General features: G+C 42.8%; 1 protein-coding gene across 4 annotated transcripts; it reads right to left on the bottom strand.

Annotated features, from left to right (window-relative positions):
* Nucleotides 1-2,777: 2,777 nt before the first annotated feature.
* Nucleotides 2,778-21,944, bottom strand: HMGXB4 (HMG-box containing 4). 4 transcript variants are annotated; one of them, XM_077277731.1, is made up of 11 exons: nucleotides 21,676-21,944; nucleotides 10,253-10,327; nucleotides 9,598-9,746; nucleotides 8,550-8,628; nucleotides 7,462-8,309; nucleotides 5,966-6,047; nucleotides 5,399-5,463; nucleotides 5,027-5,132; nucleotides 4,756-4,925; nucleotides 4,101-4,223; nucleotides 2,778-2,918 (listed from the first exon to the last, which is right to left on the bottom strand). In XM_077277731.1, exons 2-11 carry the CDS (start codon nucleotides 10,272-10,274, stop codon nucleotides 2,874-2,876), a joined length of 1,689 nt encoding a protein of 562 aa, XP_077133846.1. In that variant the 5' UTR covers nucleotides 10,275-10,327; nucleotides 21,676-21,944; the 3' UTR covers nucleotides 2,778-2,873. The 4 variants fall into 4 exon arrangements, with proteins under 4 accessions (XP_077133846.1, XP_077133849.1, XP_077133848.1 ...); XM_077277734.1 differs by having other exon boundaries at nucleotides 4,756-4,913; XM_077277733.1 differs by lacking the exon at nucleotides 21,676-21,944 and adding an exon at nucleotides 13,690-13,742.
* Nucleotides 21,945-22,373: the final 429 nt, after the last annotated feature.

Genomic DNA, 22,373 nt, shown 5'->3' with positions numbered 1-22,373 from the left:
CTGTGCTGCGTTCCATTACCAAGGAAAGTCCCACCTCCGGGACGGTCTCACGGTGTGAGGGGACACATTTTATAAGTGTTAAGTTCTGCATGTGCAAGGAGCTAAACTAAAAGAGCTACCTTTTCCTTGTGCAGCATTAATGCTGCACAAGGTGGCTCTTTCAGTAACAAACGCCTGGTGGGGGGGCGGGACAGGTTCCCTTAAATTTCAGTAGTTGTGTCAGCGTGACGGTCGCAGGACACATTGCCGGCTACACAGCTGGGGATCAGCTGACGTTACTGAAACCCAATAACACTGGGTCATGTGTTTTGACTGTGCAGCCTGCACTTCTGTACATCAACTGGCGGTGTTGGCACCCAGGGATTACAGTTCAGGTGGTAGAAACATGAACGCAACAGGAGACCTGGATACTGTAGCCAACCAATTATTTAATCTGGAAGAGGAGATCCAGGCCTTGTTCATTTTCAGAGAAGTAAGCCGGTCAACGTTATCGGAGGATAGTCGCATGCGACGGTCTGTTATTACACCACCTGCGGCACTAAAGACGCGTTCCGATAATACACTAGCAGCTGGGCAAGCCAGCACCTCCAATGCATACTGGCTTAGCTCTGGCCATGTATCCAGCTTAGAGACCCAAAATTTGAAGGGGGAAGAGCCGTCTGGGAGTACAGTAAGAGGGCAAGACATGTAGTCTGTCACCATCTGACGGAAACGTTGCCTCCTGCTGACTGGAGCCGTCTGTGATGGTGTAGACGTGTGGCGGCCACACAAAACTGTGCCACAGTTGGGCCATACTGCTTGCCTTGTGCTGAGGCACTGATTCTGCTCCCTCTTTGTGCAGAGCTTCCTCCACTGCCTCGACGCACTGAGCTGCTTTGTAAAGCACTAGCAGCACTGCTCTCACTTGGACTGAAGAAGATGATGGAATTCACCAGTGTCTTGGTACTCCCGCATTTTACGCTCCCGGTTCAACGGTGTTATGAGGCTTTGTAAGTTGTCCCGGTAGCGAGGATCTAGGAGGGTGTACACCCAATAATCAGCCGTGTTGAGAATGTGGGCGATGCGGCGGTCGTTTCTCAGGCACTGCAGCATGTAATCAGCCATGTGCTGCAGACTGCCCACTGGCCAAGAAATGCTGTCCCCTGCTTGAGGCGTGATCTCTGCCTGCTCTGCATCACCCCACCCTCGCTCTACACACTGACTACTGGAGAATTGTGTAACGCCCTCCTCTGGACCGATGTCTTCCTCCTCCATTGACTCCTCATCCTCCTCACAAAGTGTCCCCTGCCTAGGCCTTGGTGAGGAACCACGTAGCGCTGACTGTCCAGAAGCTGATGGAATTGGTGACTCCTCATCCTCCACCTCTTCCACAACATCATCCCTTAGGTATCGGAATGCTCAACACTAATCATGAGTTGTGGGCAAAGGGGAATTCTCAGCTCATCGACAGAAAATGCCATTAACGTCTATCCATGTAGGTCCAACCATTGGAGCTGCAGCTATATGGAGTTTAGGGTACTCCCAATCTATCTGGTGAACATCATTCATGTACATTATTAGGACTTTGGTCACTTGCACTATACTCACCAAGTTTAGTGTGTTTTCCTCGACAACTGTACCGCTCAGTGGGCAGTTGCGCAGATAAGACAGGTGAGTATGCCCGGATCAGATACATTTTTTTTTTTTTTTTTTTAGAACTTGCTATATACATGTTCCTATGTATGTAAAGCCATTATAAGGAAGCTCAGTGGTCATATTTACTTCACAGTTTGATGTAATTATTTATGTTGCCCGGACTAACTTACACCCCTGACATAGTCTTACAGGCCAAAGGTATAAGCCCATGACGGTGCCTTGTGTCAATATCCAAAAATTAAGCAATGCTCCGGCCTCATGCACAGCTGTCCTGTACACGTCTTACATTTCCTACCAGTATGTTTTTTTGGAGAGTGGGAGGAAACCCTTTCAAACACAGAGCATGGTTGCAGAGGTTCATCTTGGTCAGATTAGAGCCCTGCTAAGCAAAGAGCCCATGCATGCTGTGCAATTAGCAGCTTCTCAATTTAATATTAAAAACCATGTACCCCACTCCATGACAATTGCTCTAAAATCATCATAACGTGTACATCCTGATCACTGCTGCACAGCATAAAAATGTATCTGTCCTTACAATGTCATTCAGTTGCATTGCCATGATCTGATCTTAAGTACACTGTTTACCAAACTACAAGCTACTCCACCAATTATCATGATTAACTGCCGGTGACAGGTCCGTGCATCATGATCTGTAATCAGACCGCAAAACACAGATGTGTGAAAAAAGATGAAGGAGCGCTGTCTATAAGATTCTGTGTACACAGGGGTCCCACATTCTAGCAATCAGTTCCAGCACTTGCACTATCTAATATTCATCACCTATCCAGTGAACAAGTTTAAAAAATATGTTTTTCAATTAAATACCTCCTATAAAGATCTAGTTCACACAGTGCTGTTCTACCGCAGCTATTGCATGCTTTACGGGAGAACTGCAGCAGAATTGTACTGCTGACCGAGGCATTAACATGTAGGACAATGTCATGTACCCACCAAATATACAGAGGAGCAAATGCTTGTGCTTAATCTAAAAAGAAAAGTGCAGTCCAACCACCCATCCTGTAATACAATGAATGATTTTACAGCTCATATTTAGAGAGTTGGTTTCATGGAGCAAACTTTTTTTTTTTTTTTCCCCTTGGAACGCTGCCATTTCCTTTAAAAAACACGATAAAAGTACAAAGGAATATAAAATAGTTTAGACTTTGTATACATATAATACAGCATGTACATATATAAAACACTTGTGGCTCCAGACGTCACATGTTTCACTTCCGCTGTCACAAGCCAGGCATCACATAGGCAATGTTATCCAACGTGTTGGACTGCAGAAATGAGAGAAAATAAACTGTAAGCATTGAATACAAGCAGTTTCTATATAATGACATGCAAGACACCAAGAACATTTATAGGAAACCGTGATTTTTGCTAAACACAGCAGTTAAGTACTGTGGTATTGCAGTGTATGGTTCAAGCAATTGGAGGATCGCAGGTTTCTGCCACCGAAAGGGACTACAAACTACAGTAAAATAAAAAAGTTGTTCCAAAAAAAAAGTTTGAATCACCCTTTTTCTCCTCCCCCATAAAAAAAAACAACACATCTATCATCTCCATGTCCATAAAGATCTTAACCTGTTTGGTAAATGCTGTAATGAGAAAAAAAAATCTAAACACCAGAACTGCAAGTTTCTTCAGCTGCTGCAATACAAAATAAAAACCGCAAAACATAATGGCTCAGTGGTTAGCACAGCAGCCTTGCAGCGCTGGAGTCCTGGGTTCAAGCCCCACCCTGGACAACATCTGCAAGGAGTTTGTATGTTCTCTCCGTGTCTGCGTGGGTTTCCTCCGGGTTCTCCGGTTTCCTCCCACATTCCAAAGACATACTGATAGGGAATTTAGATTGTGAGCCCCATTGGGGACAGAGATGACAATGTGTGCAAACTGTAAAGCGCTGCGGAATATGTTAGCGCTATATAAAAATAAAGATTATTATATCTCTAGCGATGGGTGAACGTGCTCGAATAAGGTGTTATCTGAGCATGATCGAGTGCTAATTGAGTGATTTCGGCGTGCTCGAAAAATATGTTCAAGTCCCGTCCCCGAGGCTGCATGTCTCACAGCTGATCGACAGCCGCAACACATGTGGGGATTGCTTGTTTGTTAGGCTTGGTATCACCACACTCACACTAACCGGGAGACTCTTCTCAGGTCATTTTTACTGTATAACGGATCCAAAAAACAAAAGCTGAATTGCACCTTATTTTTTTTGCAATTTTGCTGCACTTAGAAATTTTTTTTCAGCTTCCTATTTCACTGCATGATAAAATGGCCGATGTTGTTGAAAAGTACAACTCGTCCTGCAAACATTAAATCACTGTATGGCTAGGTCGCTGGAAAAAAAAAAAAAAAAAAAGATATGGCTTTATGGCTCTTGGAAGAAAAGGAGGGAAAGGTGAATGGAAAAAAATCAGAGAAATATGAAAAAACTGTAACTAAACTTAACTTACCAAAACCTGCTTCGGGCAGCCATTAAGCTCAGGAACATGGCTAGTGAGGCACACCAAAGGGCTCATAGCACAAAGAATGGAGTCTAACAGAACAGATAAACTGCCAGACACTGCAACCATGCCCTAAAGAGAAAAATAAAATAAACCAAAAGAAGAAATAGATCTAAAAGCGTTGTCCATAATCAACTCTGTGCAACACAAAAAAAATAAAATAATGGATACGCACCTGCCGCAGCAGAACTATTCCAGCAAAATTGATGTGGTTGTTCCTGGTGGTTCACATGACATTGTGGTGTTACTTGACTGCTGCAGCCAATCTGTGGCTGTTTAGCTGCAGCCAATCAGTTTCCACTGAGTGATGTGTCGCATGACTGCTGCAGCTACTGACAAACAGCAGCACCGGGAACAGCAGTACCAACATTGTTGGGGGAAGTGAGTCTACACTGGTTAAATTCCCAGGGGTGACTGAATTAAGCATAGGTTGTCGAGTAGTGGACAACCCCTTTAAAAATGTTTACTCCTATATCAGAAAATATTTCACATATCCATTCTTCCTACTTCCAGCATAGGAATAAACAATAGCAGTCATCGTTTTTCAATATCGAATTGTTACCCAAGATTTGTGAAATGTGATGTAACTTCCGGAAAGCATTACCTCGGTTTCTTGAAGTCTGTGTCCTATGAGGCTTAAAGACTCCCCCAAAAGCTGCAGATGGGCTGCTAAGTCAATGGGCTCAGTATCAGGGACCTTTGCAGGAGAAGAAGAGAAGGATACAAGACTGCTTGAGGACTTTTTGTGTGGTGATGATCGCTCTGAAGAGGATCCTAAAATATAAGGAACGAAACATAGAAGAAAAAAAAAAAGTGTGCACACTATAAAATAAAGCCAGGCTGACAAATAGGGAATGTAGCGGATATTCCGTGACCTTTATTCCTTGAAGAAGATTCCGAAGGACTTGACTTCCGCTTTACGGTTGTGGCTTCGGCTTTGTTCTGCTTGTGCTGGAGATACTGAGCTTTCTGCTTCCAGACCTGTAGTCCATATAGGAAGAGAAACAGTCCGGCATATATAGAATTAGAACTGGGAAACAACGGCTACCAGATACAGCCTGTATTTAGAGGGGCTTTATAACATAACTATTTCAAGTACTCAGCATGTTGTGCCTCTCTCCCCTTTTTTTAGGGGGTGGGGGCAGGGGTTTCTAAATATTTTTGCAGTGAGCCTGCATACAAGGAAAAATCCAAGTATAGATGGTATACAAAAAACAAAAGATGCACGATTTATCTCTTGGACTTACAAGTTTGTCTTTTTCTGGTAGCTGTTTCCACACTTCACCTAATTTTTTGCTAAGTTCTCCAAAATCTAAGAATGAGTGAAAAAGAACAGAAATATTGAGTAGTATTTTATTTGATTCATATAATAAATGTACAAAAATCAGTCTCCAGACGAATCTCTTCACATCATGGCTTCTATTAGAGCCAGCTTAGAATAGCCAATGTTCCCACTACTGAATCTACCCACCAAAAACAAAATCTGGTCACAGAGGAAAGAGCAAGATGAATGTGATTGGCACCAGGGCACTCGTAAGCTATGTTCACATGTTGAGAAAAATCTCTACAGCAGATTTGATTACAAATCCACAACTAAATCTGTAAGAAAATCCACAAATCACACATGCAGATTTTGTTGCGGATTTCTCCCTGCTCCATTTACTAAGCTTTGAACAGGGCGAGAACCACAATAAAAATCTGCATGTGAAATCTGCACCTCGCTTTCACTTTCCTCTTGATTTTTTTTCCCAAAACTCTTATTTTGAGAATAAAAACAACAACTATTACTTGCATTGTTTCTATGCACCTCTTACCTATTCCTGGATGCTCTGCAATGATGCTGCCTCTATATTCTTTAGAGAAAACTTGATATGCAGACATATTTTTCTTCTTAGGCTGTGAATACACAACAACAAAAAAATCCAGGAGTTATGAAAATCAAAAGAAGAGTGGAACCATTTTAAAATTGCATACGCCCCTTAAAAAGGCAGTTTGTTTTTTTAAGAAAAAATAACCAAAGTGGTCAAAATGAAATAACCACTTCCTCCACACCAAAAAAAACAACAAAAAAACAGTGGTACTCTTCTCATTGATCCCGTTGGTCACTTTCCATTGCTTCCTGGTCCCCCAATGGTCTACACACAGAAGATGACCACTCAGTCAATCAGTGGCCACAACAGTGACCAGTCTAAAGGTACCGTCACACTAGGCGATATCGCCAGCGATCCGTGACGTTGCAGCGACCTGGATAGCGATATCGCTGTATTTGACACGCAGCAGCGATCTGGATCCCGCTGTGAAATTGCTGGTCGCTGCTAGAAGGTCTGCACTATATTTGGTCGCTAGGTCGCCGTGTATCGCCGTGTTTGACAGCAAAAGCAAGGATACCAGCGATATTTTACACTGGTAACCAGGGTAAACATCGGGTTACTAAGCGCAGGGCCGCGCTTAGTAACCCGATGTTTACCCTAGTTACCAGCGTAAAAGTTAAAAAAACAAACAGCACATACTCACCAGCGCGTCCCCCAGCCTCTGCTTCCTGACACTGACTGAGCGCCGGCCCTAAACTGAAAGTGAAAGCACAGCGGTGACGTCACCGCTGTGTTGTTAGGGCCGGAGCTCAGTCAGTGTCAGGAAGCAGAGGCTGGAGGACGCGCTGGTGAGTATGTGCTGTTTGTTTTTTTAACTTTTACGCTGGTAACCAGGGTAAACATCGGGTAACTAAGCGCGGCCTTGCGCTTAGCAACCCGATGCTTACCCTGGTTACCCGGGGACCTCGGCATCGTTGGTCGCTGGAGAGCGGTCTGTGTGACAGCTCTCCAGCGACCAAACAGCGACGCTGCAGCGATCGGCATCGCTGTCGCTATCGCTGCAGCGTCGCTTAATGTGACGGTACCTTAACACTGCAGCTGGTCATATGCTCTCCGTGTGGGGACATACGCTAATTGTTGCAGCAGGAAGTAGAGACCGGGAGGGAACCAGGCAAACTCAAAACAAGAGCAGCAGGGGTTCAGAAAGATAAAAATCAGGGTTAAATTTAGCCATTTTAAAGAAAAAATATTCAAAATCCCCTTCAACACTAACGTGTAAACTTAAGACGATCCAAAAATCAAAAGCAAAGAAAATAGCATGAAGCATAAGAGGTGTGTGCAGATTATTACAATAAGAATAGCAATGTTATATACTGTACAATCTATTGCTCGGGAAATTTCCAACCTATACACTGTGCCAGCTCAGTGGATGACAAAATGGTTTATAGACAACAATCACTCGTGTCTACTGCCATTTTCACAATGTAATTTTTTCTTACCTTTTCTGCCTCTTCTTTTTTCTTTTTCTTATCCGATGTGCTTTCAAGATGGGGGACAACGGTGGATGTCATCAGTGTCGGCACCAGTGGTTGTGCAGGTAATTGGGGTAACTGTGCAGTTGGCGGTGAAGATGTTGCAGTGATGGAGGCCGGCGGTGAAGGAAGTAAAGGAGGAGGACCTAGTGCTGGGTTGCTCTCCATCCCATGCTCTCTCTTGCTTTTACTGTGTTTCTTGTGCCTTTCCTCTTTGTGTTTGTCCTTTTTCTTCTTGCTTTTTTTCGATTTCTTTTTCTTCTTCATTTCCCGTAATGAATCATCAATCATCAACTCTGCGGCCTCAAGCTCCCTTCCAGACGATGAACCTGAATCTGGTGTTCCACTAGGCCGACGTGCGTGACTTTCCTTACGGTGTTTCTTATGGCTACTTCTCTCCGTTTCATCCCTGGAGGATTTTTTGCTGCTCTTCTTGGGAGATGTGCTATCGCCAAGAACTGGACTTTCTTGTGGTGGGAACATGCGCTCACTTGTTTTCTCCTGAGGAGAAAGAATAAGTTTCATCCTTAAGCCATCTGGTTCCCGAAGTGTTAGAGGTTTAGGTTTTTTAGGTTTCTGTGAAAGGTCCTCAGCGGTTTCTTCTTTTTTCCGATGCTCCTTGCGGGGCACTGGTATAGGGGACTGGAAATGTAGAGGTCCTGCCAGTGGTTTCTCAGTTTTCTTAGATGATGATTTGCTTGTGGCAATTAATGGAGGGGAAATGGAATTCAGCAAGTCCATGGCTGTATCAGAGGTCGGGGATGAGGAGCTGGAGAGAAGTTTCTTTTTCTTCTTCAGGTCAGATGAAGATAATTCTAAATTGGAGGGTGAGATATTACTAAGCTGGGCTAGCCAAAAATGAAGTATTGCAGGGAGAAAATGCAAATGAAGGTTATAATTCATAATACTGAAAGAAAGGAAAAAATAAAACCATTCATAGAAAAGATTTAGAGAAAAAGAACAAACAAGGTCCTGCGGAATAACATGCAAACTGGTCACATGGGTACATCACAGATGCAAAGGCAGCTTGTTAAAAAGCTGAATGGTGAGAATACCTGGGTAATAAGCGTCATCCAAGGAATGCTTACTTTTCTTCTTATGGGGCTCAGATCCCACAACCAATAATTCTGCGTCCTAAAATTAGAATCACTAACTGAATTAGCTAATGTATATATCCGGCTCAAGAAGAAAGTCATGTTACAGGGGGTATGCAACAAAAGCTGGCTGTGCAAACCAAGACTGCACGGACTGCGGTAGCATCAGCACGGGATTGCTGGTAGAAGTGAATACGTGGTTTTTGTCTGTTTTTCTTGCTTTATAACATATGACATTGGTTTGCCTACTACTGAATGTTATTGTCTAGCCACAGAATAATGAACTCTCAATGGTCCCGAAAACTGGGATTTTCAGAGGTCATGCTATTCATGGTCTATGAAACTGTGGAAAAAGCAGAGTAAAACACACAGACAACGAATAAAACAGAAGTGCTTAAACGCTGCACCAGTCAGCTCTCGGGATCACTAGGGGGTCCCAATGGTATAGCATTATGGGCTATAATCCTCAGCAATATATATGCAGGGGGTCCCAATGGTATAGTGTTATGGGCTATACTCCCCAGTGATGTATAATAATATGCATTACTCGGGACTTGTCTCATATCTTTATAACATTGGGGCTGCTATATATTACCATTATGCACACGTAGGGATCTAAGTATATAACTTGTGTCTGTGAAAAAATACAATGTTGCCACAGACACTTTTCCAAAATTTACCATATGCCAGATCGATCAGTGTTTGTAACATCTTTGCCGCCATTTTTTTTTTTTTTACACGAATTGCATGAACTAGTGGAGGCCGCAGGGAGGACGGTCCGGTCACTTCTTTAACTGCTTGGCTTCTTTGGAAAGCTGATGTGGTTAAGAGAAACTGAAAGCACTGAACATATGAACGGGGAGTGGTTGTTACATATAAATGCATATGTTCATTCCTTTGAGCATTTAACACTTCTTCTGACAGGTTACAAAGCGAACCAGCCAGGAAAAGACATTGTATGTAGCCTTAGATCTTGTCCAGAAGGAAGCAGGACAATGGATCTTCTCACCTTCGATTTCTTCTTTGAAGATTTGCGCACTTGCACTGCCATCTCTTCTTCCTCTCGGAGTAGATCTTTATATGAACGTTTTTTCTCACGCTGGCTCCTACCGGCAGCTAAGCCCACATCATCGATCCCACGTTCTAGATCTAAACTATCTAAAAGTCATCAACGCAGAAAAATAAAACACTTTAATACAAGGGAGTTCACCTATCTTCTTAGTCATAACTGTGTTTAATATTTCATGTGAACTCTTTACCAACTTACACCGACATGTCAACAGGAACCTTCTAAGAAAAAGCCCCTTTAAAGAGTCATTCTTTGTAAGTGGGGTCATGCTGCAGTAAATGGGAAATGTGGATGGAGGCACAGCACTGACGCTGGGCAATGGAAATACCCTTTATAAACAAGCCAGTGTGGTGCCTCCCTGTATACGGGGAACACATCTGTGACTGATACAGCTCTAGTATCCTCTTAATACTGGAGACAAAATGGTGCTCATTATTCCTGACTCTCGTCTCCTTCTGCGCTTATGCAAAATCTGGACAATGGAGGTAAAAGAAACTACCGAACTCCAGCAATGGGGACACGTACATGTTAGAACGACTACATCTTCACAGTGCTCTGATGATCATGGTACTCCAGGAAAATAATCTATTCCTACCTCTACTGTCACTGTATGCCATTGTCAAGTCTTCACTTCGACAAGAAGCAAGAATCTTGGGAAAATCTTAAGAGCCTGTAAAATGGAAAAGTAGATTCTGTAGCAAACATTGGTTGTTGATGTTCTAAAACAAAAGACATTTATAAAATTGATTGTGCAGATATATGCGGTTTACCATTTATAAAATGAATTACTTGGCTGCTACATTTATATACACAGGCACCCGCCTGAACGGTATTTAGTCACTGCGTGTGTGATGGCACCCAAAGGCAATATCAAATCAGACTCATCCAGAAGATCCAGACCCAGAAAGCAAAATGTCCACAAATGACAGATTGCACTGAAAAAAGTTGGGAACATACTATGCCCCAATTTCATTGTATTAGGCTATGTGCACACATTGCGGATTAGGCTTAGGAATTTCTGGTGCGGATTCTGTCTCTCCTGGCAGAAAATGCACCTGCGTTTTTTTGTGCGGTTCCGCATCGTTTTTTTGTGCGTTTTTGCTGCGGTTTTTACCCCTGCGATTTTCTATAATGGAGTGGGTACAAAAAAGCTGCAGATTCACAAAAAAAGAAGTGACATGCTACTTCTTTTAAACCGCAGCGTTTCCGCAGCAGATTTTCCACAAAGTGTGCACAGCATTTTTTTTTTCTCATTGATTTACATTGTACTGTAAATCAATTGCGGATCTGCAGCGTTTCTGCATCTCAAAAAACGCAGCAAATCCGCAACGTGTGCACATACCCTTAGACATTTTTTTTGCATCTTCGCATCAATTATGAAGTGTTTAGAAGTTATACAATGTGAAAAATACCGTATATTAACAGCAGCTTCCATTTTTACAAAAAGGTTTAAAGGGAACCTGTCACCCCCAAAATCGAAGGTGAGCTAAGCCCACCGGCATCAGGGGCTTATCTACCTCATTCTATAATGCTGTAGATAAGCCCCCGATGTATCCTGAAAGATGAGAAAAAGAGGTTAGATTATACTCACCCAAGGGGCGGTCCCGGTCCGGTCCGATAAGTGTCACGGTCCGGCGCCTCCCATCTTCTTACGATGATGTCCTCTTCTTGTCTTCACGCTGCAGCTCCGGCGCAGGCATGCTTTATCTGCCCTGTTGAGGGCAGAGCAAAGTACTGCAGTGCGCAGACGCTGGGCCTCTCTGACCTTTCCCGGCACCTGTGCACTGCAGTACTTTGCTCTGCCCTCAACAGGACATGCAAAGTATGCCTGCGCCGGAGCCGCAGCGTGACTACAAGAAGAGGACGTCATCCTATGAAAATGGGAGGCCCCGGACTGGACCGCAACACCCATCGGACCGGACCGCAGCGGGACCGCCCCTGGGTGAGCATAATCTAACCTCTTTCTCATCTTTCAGGATACATCGGGGGCTTATCTACAGCATTACAGAATGCTGTAGATAAGCCCCTGATGCCGGTGGGCTTAGCTCATCTGCGATTTTGGGGGTGACAGGTTCCCTTTTAGGAAGAAGAAACTGCCGCAGGCCACGTTCACTCGTTCAGTATTTTACATCAGCGTTTGTAAGCCAAAACCAGGAGTGGGTGATAAATGCAGAAGTGGTGCCGTGTTTCTATTATAAATTTCCTGACTCTAAGGGTATGTGTCCACGTTCAGGATTGCATCAGGATTTGGTCAGGATTTTCCATCAGTATTTGTAAGCCAAAACCAGGAGTGGAACAATTAGAGGAAAAGTATAATAGAAACACATGCACCAATTCTGGTTTTGGCTTACAAATACTGACGTAAAATCCTGACCAAATCATGATGCAATCCTGAACGTGGACACATACCCTTAGCCAAAATCAGGAGTGGACCAATTACTGATGTAAAATACTGAACGCGTGAACATGGCCTAACATATAAAGTCCTCATCTTGTGTGCAGTTTTTTATACACTTTGGGCATGTAACACAATATTAGTTGTTTAAGTGTTACTAACTCAATGCAATTTTAGCACTGCCTTTCTTTCAAGCTGCAACGGTGACATAACAACCACAGTCAGTGATGAAAAGGCAGCGCTGTGGCATGGAACTGAGATTTTCTTATTTGAACACACAGGACGCCTATGGCACAAAATGTTGTTAATTCCATCAATTTCATTTTGGTGAAAATCTCACCCAACAGATGATATTGGGGGACAGAAAGACGATGTCAAGGACTGTAATGTATGGCGATCTTCCATGTCAGATACCAGTACACTACACTTGAGAAGTGAAGCCCTGGCCTTAAAACTCCACTGAAATGACGGCGTGGCGCTGTAAATTAGGACCTCTCTAGGCTGCCCACAACTGGGCGTTATCTGCCGCTTTCACAGTAAGGCCTCATTCAGACACCCACATTTCACATACTTCTGTCAATGTTTTACAATGCCAGAACAAGTAGTTATTATAGTCTTTAGGGCTTGTATGCCTTTTTTTGCAGAGCAGGGCCCAATGTTTTTGTCTTTAGCTAGTTCTTGTGACTTTTTATTTGTAATTGTCGAAAATCAGAAATTCTTTAAAAAAGAGACATAAAAATACACCAAATTAAAACCTTGTTCCAGGCAGACTGAAATGAGATGCTCCAAAAAGAAAAAACATTTGGTAAATGTTGCCTGAATCGGTCTAAGGGCTCATTGACTGTTCAGTTTTTCCCATATGAGTGCTCTCCATATTTTCAGCCATCGTATGATGGTTCTGTAGGGCTGTTCACATGCCCACGATTCTTCGCAGACCGAGTGGTCAGTTCACAATCATGTAGACACGTCTGATGATGATGATCCAAATTCAGATCAAACTTACCAATCACATTCTATGGGTGAGCGGAAAATAAATAACAGACAGCACTTGGATGCCATTATTGCGCAGTCCGTTTTTCACGGTCTGTTAGGAGAAAGTGGAAATACTTTTTTTTTTTCTTATTAGGGAAAAACTGATAAAACTCTGATGACACTCTGATATAAAAAAAAAAAAAAAAACACACAATGATAAAACTACGACAGATTTGCTCATACGAGAAAATCACTGAAGTGTGCATGACCCCTAAGGCTATGTGCACACGTTGCGGTTTGGGGTGCAGAATTTTCCGCACAAAATCTGCATCTCCTGGCAGAAACCGCAGGTGCGGATTTGCCGCGGATTTTGTGCGGTTTTGATGTAGCATGCTACTTCTTTTGTTCCGCAGCGGTTTTCATGCGGATTTTCCCGCACCATTAGCACAGCCTTTTTTTTTTTCAAATTGATTTACATTGTACTGTAAATCATAGTGCGGAAAAATCCGCTGCGGATCCGCACCAATTCTGCATCGTGTGCACACAGCCTAAAACACATGGATACGCAAAGCTGTCATGGAAAAAAATAAAGACTGAAAGAAAGACAACTTAAAAGTGGTGCAAATGTGTACAGAATGAGGCGCAAATAAAAAAAGTAAAATTACTCCAGAACATTGCAGAAGCAGCAACAATGATGAATCACGGCCCAACTGTAGTGAAACAAAAATACACAATACAGTTATTTACTGTTAATGGGAAGAAGAATTTTGGGATTTATTGAAATGAACAGACCCCGCACTGATGACAAATCTGGACAAAAAAAAACTAATAAAAAAAATCAGTACATCAGTTCCTTGATGTGGTTATTTTTCCATGCAACATTTCACAGAGTGTATACAGTGTGTGTGTGTGTGTGTGTGTGTGTGTGTGTGTGTGTGTGTGTGTGTGTGTGTGTGTGTGTGTGTGTTATATATACACAAACACATTATAAACATGTATACACACATTATAGATACACATACAAAAAAATAAATATATATAGTATGTGTTGTATACACACATTATATATACACACATACTTTATATATACACACACACCCATATCTACACCCATATCTATACATCCATGTATTATTTTATATTAGATACACACATTATATATACACACATACATACTTTATATATACACACACACACACACATTATATATACACACATACATACTTTATATATACACACACACATTATATATACACACACACACACACATTATATATACACACATACATACTTTATATATACACACACATTATATATACACACATACATACTTTATATATACACACACATTATATATACACACACATTATATATACACACACATACATACTTTATATATACACACACATTATATATACACACACATTATATATACACACACATTATATATACACACACATTATATATACACACACACATTATATATACACACACACATTATATATATATATATATATATATACACACACATTATATATACACACATACATACTTTATATATACACACATACATACTTTATATATACACACACATTATATATACACACACATTATATATACACACACATTATATATACACACACATTATATATACACACACATTATATATACACACACATATATATACAAAATATCTTGTAAGAACGAATAATGAGGGCACTCACCCGTCTTCATTAAAATTATTCCTTTATTTGCAAAATTACATCCAGAGAACCGATGTGGCCGGGGGAGAGAGAGGGGGCCTCAGCCCGTGTGAGCAGAGGAGAACGACGACGGCCGTTTCGCGCGGTCCTGCGCTTCTACGGGTCAATTTGTGTATGGGGCCTGCAGCGGATATAGTGTGCTGTGGTGCCACACCCCACTGCTGAAACCCTCCCACAAACCGGACCGATGCAATGAACACATATTAAAAACATACATTTAAAAACAATAGCAGTTGTTGGTAACCAGGCTTAGCGGAATATAAGTGCAAACGAGGGGTAACTTTCCATTCTGCAAAAGAAAAAACAGATAAACTTACCAAATACTACATGTCTACAAAGCCGACACATACTTCAATACAATCGACCGAGCAATACAATGCCCTCTATAGGAAGATGGACATATCAACCCTATCGTTGAAGCCAAGCGGACCCATTGCATTACTGCGCAGGATCCACCTGGCTTCACATCTCAGCAACAGGTTGTCCAGATCGCCTCCTTGGATCGGTAAAACCACCCTTTCGATTCCAGCAAAGGTAAGGCAATCTGTTCTGCCACCATGCATTTCTCTCATGTGTGTGATGAACCGTGGAACTCCTTTACCTGACGCTACAGATCTGCAATGCTCACGAAAACGAACGTACATTGGGCGAATGGTTTTACCAATGTAGAAAAATCTACAGGTACAAAATATGACATATACCACATGATCCGTCTTACATGTGATAAAATCTTTGACTACATGTGACACCGCTCCCATTCTAAGGCAGCGATCAATTAGGTGCTGTTGACAATACGCACAGTGGCCACACTTGAAATTCCCCTTAGGGGAAGCCCCCTTAAGCCAATTAGCATTAGGTTGAGTGATACGGTTTTTCACCAATTTGTCCCGTAACCTAATACTTCTCCTGTTCGCTATAATGGGCCCTCTAGCAGCCACCTCAACCAAATCTTTGTCCCTCTCCAGTAAATGCCAGTTCTTTTTTATGGCCAGCCTAATCTGCTGGTCCATACTGCTGAACTTGAAACAGAAATTAAACCTCCTATTGCTATTCTGTCTCCGAGGGGATGATGACTGGACACTAGATTGTATGGTTCTTTCATTATACACCCTATCCAGGGCTGATGTCAACAGTCTCTCCGGGTAACCTCTCTCTCTAAATCGACCCATCATCTCGCCAGTCTGACGGATAAATCCTTCCTCTGTATTGTTGACCCTACTGACTCTTAAAAATTGACTGTATGGTAAAGCTCGTTTAGTGTGTGCGGGGTGATAACTATTGTAGTGCATCAAAGTATTAGCCGACACCGGCTTACGATACAGGGAAGTACAAACACTCCCTTCTCTTATCTCTACAAGGACGTCTAAGAACTCCAGACGTTCTCCCCCAAACACAGACGTAAAAGTCATATTAAGGTCATTAGTTCGGTTAAGATGCGTCACAAAATCTTGAAAGACTGTCTGTGGACCGTCCCAAATTAGGACAATATCGTCCACAAACCGACGAAAATATTTAATGTGTTGCAGGTACTTATTACTCTCCGAGTACACATATCTTTCTTCAAATAGACCAAGGAACAAATTCGCAAAAGTGCATGCTACCGGGGTCCCCATCGCAGTCCCCTCCTGCTGCAAATACCATTTATCCAAAAAAGTGAAACAATTGTGGGTGAGCACAAAATTCAAACCTTCACAAATGAAATTGACAAAATTTTCACTTTTATCGGTGGTATTCAAAATAGTCCTGATAATATCCACACCTATGTCCTGAGGGATCCTGGTGTATAAGCTCTCTACGTCTATCGACGCAAGAGAGAAGCCTTCCTGCCAGTTAAAATCCCGTATACTTTTCAGAAAAGAATTCGTATCTTTTAAATAGGACGGAATATTTTTCAACATCGGGCGCAACAACCAATCAATATACTGGGACAGGGGCTCAGTGAGCGACCCTATCCCAGATACGATCGGGCGTCCCGGGGGGTGAAGGATGGACTTGTGGATTTTCGGAATGTGATACCAGTGGGGTCTGGTGGGGAACCCCGGTAGCAATCTCTCAGCCTTCTTCTGCGAAATCGTTCCCAGCTCCACATATTTCCTCAAATAAGATGTTAATTCAACCTTAAATTTCTGTAAAGGGTTCCTAGGTAATATTTTATACACCGTGTTGTCAGATAATTGTCTTTTAGCTTCGATAATATAATAATCTTTGGGGAGTAACACTATTTTGCCTCCCTTATCGGCCGCTCTGACCACGGTGTCCTCCCAGGACATAATCTCCTGCAACACCCTTTCCTCTCCTGCCGTGATGTTATTGGCAGCTTTATGGTATAATACAGCTTCCACATCTTTTATGACTTGTGCCTCAAATAGATCGACCATATTACCCGGAGACACCATCGGCATAAATTTGGAGGAAGTTCCTCCACTAAAGGGTGCTGAAATTCCAACTTCCTCACTATCGTGTCCAGTCACCTCCTCTGTCAATCCCACTAACAATTCAGCATCTTCCTTCATATCGACCAAAGCCCCTGTACCCGCCATAAAGCCTAAAGGGCCAATTTTACAGGGAATTTCTCCTTCAGATACAGTATTGGTGACATTTTTATTTGCAAAATTTTTAAAAAGATGAATCTTTCTTATTGATTTAAACAAATCGATCTTAAATTCGGTCAAATCAAAGGTTTCTGGCATACTATAATTCAGGCCTTTAGATAACAAAGATAAATGGGTCGATGTCAATACATGTTCGGTCAAATTTAACACCATCTCCTGTGCTGGAACCTTTAATATTTGCGTGTCCATGCAACGTGTCTCCGTTTCCGCTGTCTTCGTTGATCTACTCCGCCGTTTCTCGCCTCTACCTCTTCGGATCTTTCTCCTAAAGGGGTGGACACTGCTGTTGTTTCTGTGTCAATACCGGACAGACCGTCTAGGGAACCTGCCGCTAAACTAGTACTGTCGCTGAGACTAGATTCAGATTCTGTAGTAAGGTAGTCCTTGTACCGGTTCTTAACATTGGAATTAGATTTTTTCCTCCAATTGTTGGCATTTCTATTTCTACCATTACCATTATGTAATATGTTCCAGGAAAAGATTCGACCAGTATCAAAATCAGCCTTATCACGTATGTATTTGTCTCTTTTTCTCTGTTTAATGTTAGCCTGGATCGGTATCAGCCTACTTTCTAATTTCTTATGGCAAGTTGCCCACTGATTCTCCGTGAGTCTTACTTTTAATTCTTCTTGTGCTTTGCCAAGTTCAGCACTTACCATGTCATAATTTTGAAGATTAGTCTTTAATACCAAGGCTAACAAATCCTGGGAACATTTCAACATTATGTGTTCCCATTCTTTACGGAACCCCACATTATCTTCATGCTGAGAGATTTGTTTCCACACTCTTAATCCTCGTGGGACTCTCCCACTGTCACAATACGATTTTAAAGATTGGTTAGTCCAAAAGAGTTTTATTTCTCTCTCAGCCAGATTACACATCTTATATTCCAACGCCTTTGTGCTCAAAGATCGAATCTCATCCACCTGCTCACACTCTCTAAAGTAATTGTCCACATCCACCCGGCCAGCTTGTAATCCTGCTCTGGGCATAGCGGCTGAAGAATCCATCTGTTCCATATTTGTAAATAATTAAATGCGTACTCAAACCTCTGGGTCCACTCCAAGGACGTGCTCTGCCTTCTGGAACAAAGTCTCAAATAATGTAGCCAAAAAACAAACAATCAGGCGGCACTGTCCTATTGTATTCTGGCTCCTCAGTGGAAATCAAGAACATATGTCCTACTAAGCCGTACTTAAGAAGACATCAGGTGCTCCTCCAAGGAAAACAGTCACTTATCCAAAATATCTTGTAAGAACGAATAATGAGGGCACTCACCCGTCTTCATTAAAATTATTCCTTTATTTGCAAAATTACATCCAGAGAACCGATGTGGCCGGGGGAGAGAGAGGGGGCCTCAGCCCGTGTGAGCAGAGGAGAACGACGACGGCCGTTTCGCGCGGTCCTGCGCTTCTACGGGTCAATTTGTGTATGGGGCCTGCAGCGGATGTAGTGTGCTGTGGTGCCACACCCCACTGCTGAAACCCTCCCACAAACCGGACCGATGCAATGAACACATATTAAAAACATACATTTAAAAACAATAGCAGTTGTTGGTAACCAGGCTTAGCGGAATATAAGTGCAAACGAGGGGTAACTTTCCATTCTGCAAAAGAAAAAACAGATAAACTTACCAAATACTACATGTCTACAAAGCCGACACATACTTCAATACAATCGACCGAGCAATACAATGCCCTCTATAGGAAGATGGACATATCAACCCTATCGTTGAAGCCAAGCGGACCCATTGCATTACTGCGCAGGATCCACCTGGCTTCACATCTCAGCAACAGGTTGTCCAGATCGCCTCCTTGGATCGGTAAAACCACCCTTTCGATTCCAGCAAAGGTAAGGCAATCTGTTCTGCCACCATGCATTTCTCTCATGTGTGTGATGAACCGTGGAACTCCTTTACCTGACGCTACAGATCTGCAATGCTCACGAAAACGAACGTACATTGGGCGAATGGTTTTACCAATGTAGAAAAATCTACAGGTACAAAATATGACATATACCACATGATCCGTCTTACATGTGATAAAATCTTTGACTACATGTGACACCGCTCCCATTCTAAGGCAGCGATCAATTAGGTGCTGTTGACAATACGCACAGTGGCCACACTTGAAATTCCCCTTAGGGGAAGCCCCCTTAAGCCAATTAGCATTAGGTTGAGTGATACGGTTTTTCACCAATTTGTCCCGTAACCTAATACTTCTCCTGTTCGCTATAATGGGCCCTCTAGCAGCCACCTCAACCAAATCTTTGTCCCTCTCCAGTAAATGCCAGTTCTTTTTTATGGCCAGCCTAATCTGCTGGTCCATACTGCTGAACTTGAAACAGAAATTAAACCTCCTATTGCTATTCTGTCTCCGAGGGGATGATGACTGGACACTAGATTGTATGGTTCTTTCATTATACACCCTATCCAGGGCTGATGTCAACAGTCTCTCCGGGTAACCTCTCTCTCTAAATCGACCCATCATCTCGCCAGTCTGACGGATAAATCCTTCCTCTGTATTGTTGACCCTACTGACTCTTAAAAATTGACTGTATGGTAAAGCTCGTTTAGTGTGTGCAATAGGAGGTTTAATTTCTGTTTCAAGTTCAGCAGTATGGACCAGCAGATTAGGCTGGCCATAAAAAAGAACTGGCATTTACTGGAGAGGGACAAAGATTTGGTTGAGGTGGCTGCTAGAGGGCCCATTATAGCGAACAGGAGAAGTATTAGGTTACGGGACAAATTGGTGAAAAACCGTATCACTCAACCTAATGCTAATTGGCTTAAGGGGGCTTCCCCTAAGGGGAATTTCAAGTGTGGCCACTGTGCGTATTGTCAACAGCACCTAATTGATCGCTGCCTTAGAATGGGAGCGGTGTCACATGTAGTCAAAGATTTTATCACATGTAAGACGGATCATGTGGTATATGTCATATTTTGTACCTGTAGATTTTTCTACATTGGTAAAACCATTCGCCCAATGTACGTTCGTTTTCGTGAGCATTGCAGATCTGTAGCGTCAGGTAAAGGAGTTCCACGGTTCATCACACACATGAGAGAAATGCATGGTGGCAGAACAGATTGCCTTACCTTTGCTGGAATCGAAAGGGTGGTTTTACCGATCCAAGGAGGCGATCTGGACAACCTGTTGCTGAGATGTGAAGCCAGGTGGATCCTGCGCAGTAATGCAATGGGTCCGCTTGGCTTCAACGATAGGGTTGATATGTCCATCTTCCTATAGAGGGCATTGTATTGCTCGGTCGATTGTATTGAAGTATGTGTCGGCTTTGTAGACATGTAGTATTTGGTAAGTTTATCTGTTTTTTCTTTTGCAGAATGGAAAGTTACCCCTCGTTTGCACTTATATTCCGCTAAGCCTGGTTACCAACAACTGCTATTGTTTTTAAATGTATGTTTTTAATATGTGTTCATTGCATCGGTCCGGTTTGTGGGAGGGTTTCAGCAGTGGGGTGTGGCACCACAGCACACTACATCCGCTGCAGGCCCCATACACAAATTGACCCGTAGAAGCGCAGGACCGCGCGAAACGGCCGTCGTCGTTCTCCTCTGCTCACACGGGCTGAGGCCCCCTCTCTCTCCCCCGGCCACATCGGTTCTCTGGATGTAATTTTGCAAATAAAGGAATAATTTTAATGAAGACGGGTGAGTGCCCTCATTATTCGTTCTTACAAGATATTTTGGATAAGTGACTGTTTTCCTTGGAGGAGCACCTGATGTCTTCTTAAGTACGGCTTAGTAGGACATATGTTCTTGATTTCCACTGAGGAGCCAGAATACAATAGGACAGTGCCGCCTGATTGTTTGTTTTTTGGCTACACATATATATACACACACATTATATACACACACACATTATATACACACACACATTATATATACACACACATTATATATACACACACATTATATATACACACACATTATATATACACACATACATACTTTATATATACACACACATTATATATACACACACATTATATATACACACACATACATACTTTATATATACACACACATTATATATACACACATACATTATTTATATATACACACACACATTATATATACATCCATGTATGTATTATTTTATATTATACACACACATTTCTATACATCCATGTATATATCTACATGTATGTGTGATGATCCCGGGACTTGTCCCCCTGCACACAGCAGTTGAGCGCACACTGGTCTGGGTACATGCTGATACATAGGGCACGGCGCTCCATTCACCCCTATGGCGAGTACCTGTCAGGCAGCGCCGCTGTCACCTCCGCTCCGGACACCGTGCAGTGGGGTCAGCATCACAGCACACCCGCACAGGGGCGGAGACGCATCCCCGAGACCCTCCCGCCGCAGACACTGCTCTCTCCCCACTTCTGTACCCTGTCAACCGGCTTCATTCCGCTGAGCTCCTCCGGCTTCCCGCCATCATGGAGGAGACAAACCGAGCCACGCACGTACAAGCGTCATGACGTCATTGCGAACAACGGGTAAGAGACGGGCGTCTGATTGGTCAGTCAGGTGAGTACACTGCGGGTCCTGATTGGACGGCTGCTATGTTTATCTCCCGCCCCCTGTAAACAGGGAAGACAAAAAGAATAAAACCAGTAATAATTTAACGAGCGGCGGCGGCGGCGGAGCCAGGAGGACGCTGACTGACTGACTGCTGCGCTCTGTCTGTGCGCTGGTGGATGTGCTCACTGTGGCGCGGTGATCCGCAGCAGTGTGGTGGTCTGTAGGATACAAATCCTCATACTTTGCTCTCTCTGGAGAATCAGTTTCTATTTACCTTCCACGGGGTAAATGCAGGAATTTAGGCTATGTGCCCACAGTGCGTTTTTTATGCGTTTTCCGTGCGGAAATTGGCCAAAAAACGCTATGGAATCTGGTAAATTCACACTGGGCATTTTTGCTGTGCTTTTTTTTTTCTGCAGCAAAACCTG

This window comes from Ranitomeya variabilis, chromosome 8, assembly GCF_051348905.1.
Source record: "Ranitomeya variabilis isolate aRanVar5 chromosome 8, aRanVar5.hap1, whole genome shotgun sequence".
Lineage (NCBI taxonomy): Eukaryota > Metazoa > Chordata > Amphibia > Anura > Dendrobatidae > Ranitomeya > Ranitomeya variabilis.
Note: the sequence above shows the minus strand (reverse complement) of the source record. Positions and strands in the feature narration are given on the sequence as shown.

Bases quoted from the DNA above. Each gene is read 5' to 3' on its own strand.
- HMGXB4 (XM_077277731.1), bottom strand. From the start codon at position 10,274: ATGGCATACAGTGACAGTAGAG. The intron at 5,133-5,398 runs GTAAGTCCAAGA...TATGGACTACAG, and splicing joins TACCAGAAAAAGACAAACTT to GTCTGGAAGCAGAAAGCTCA. The intron at 4,926-5,026 runs GTCACGGAATAT...CTTATATTTTAG, and splicing joins ATCTTCTTCAAGGAATAAAG to GATCCTCTTCAGAGCGATCA.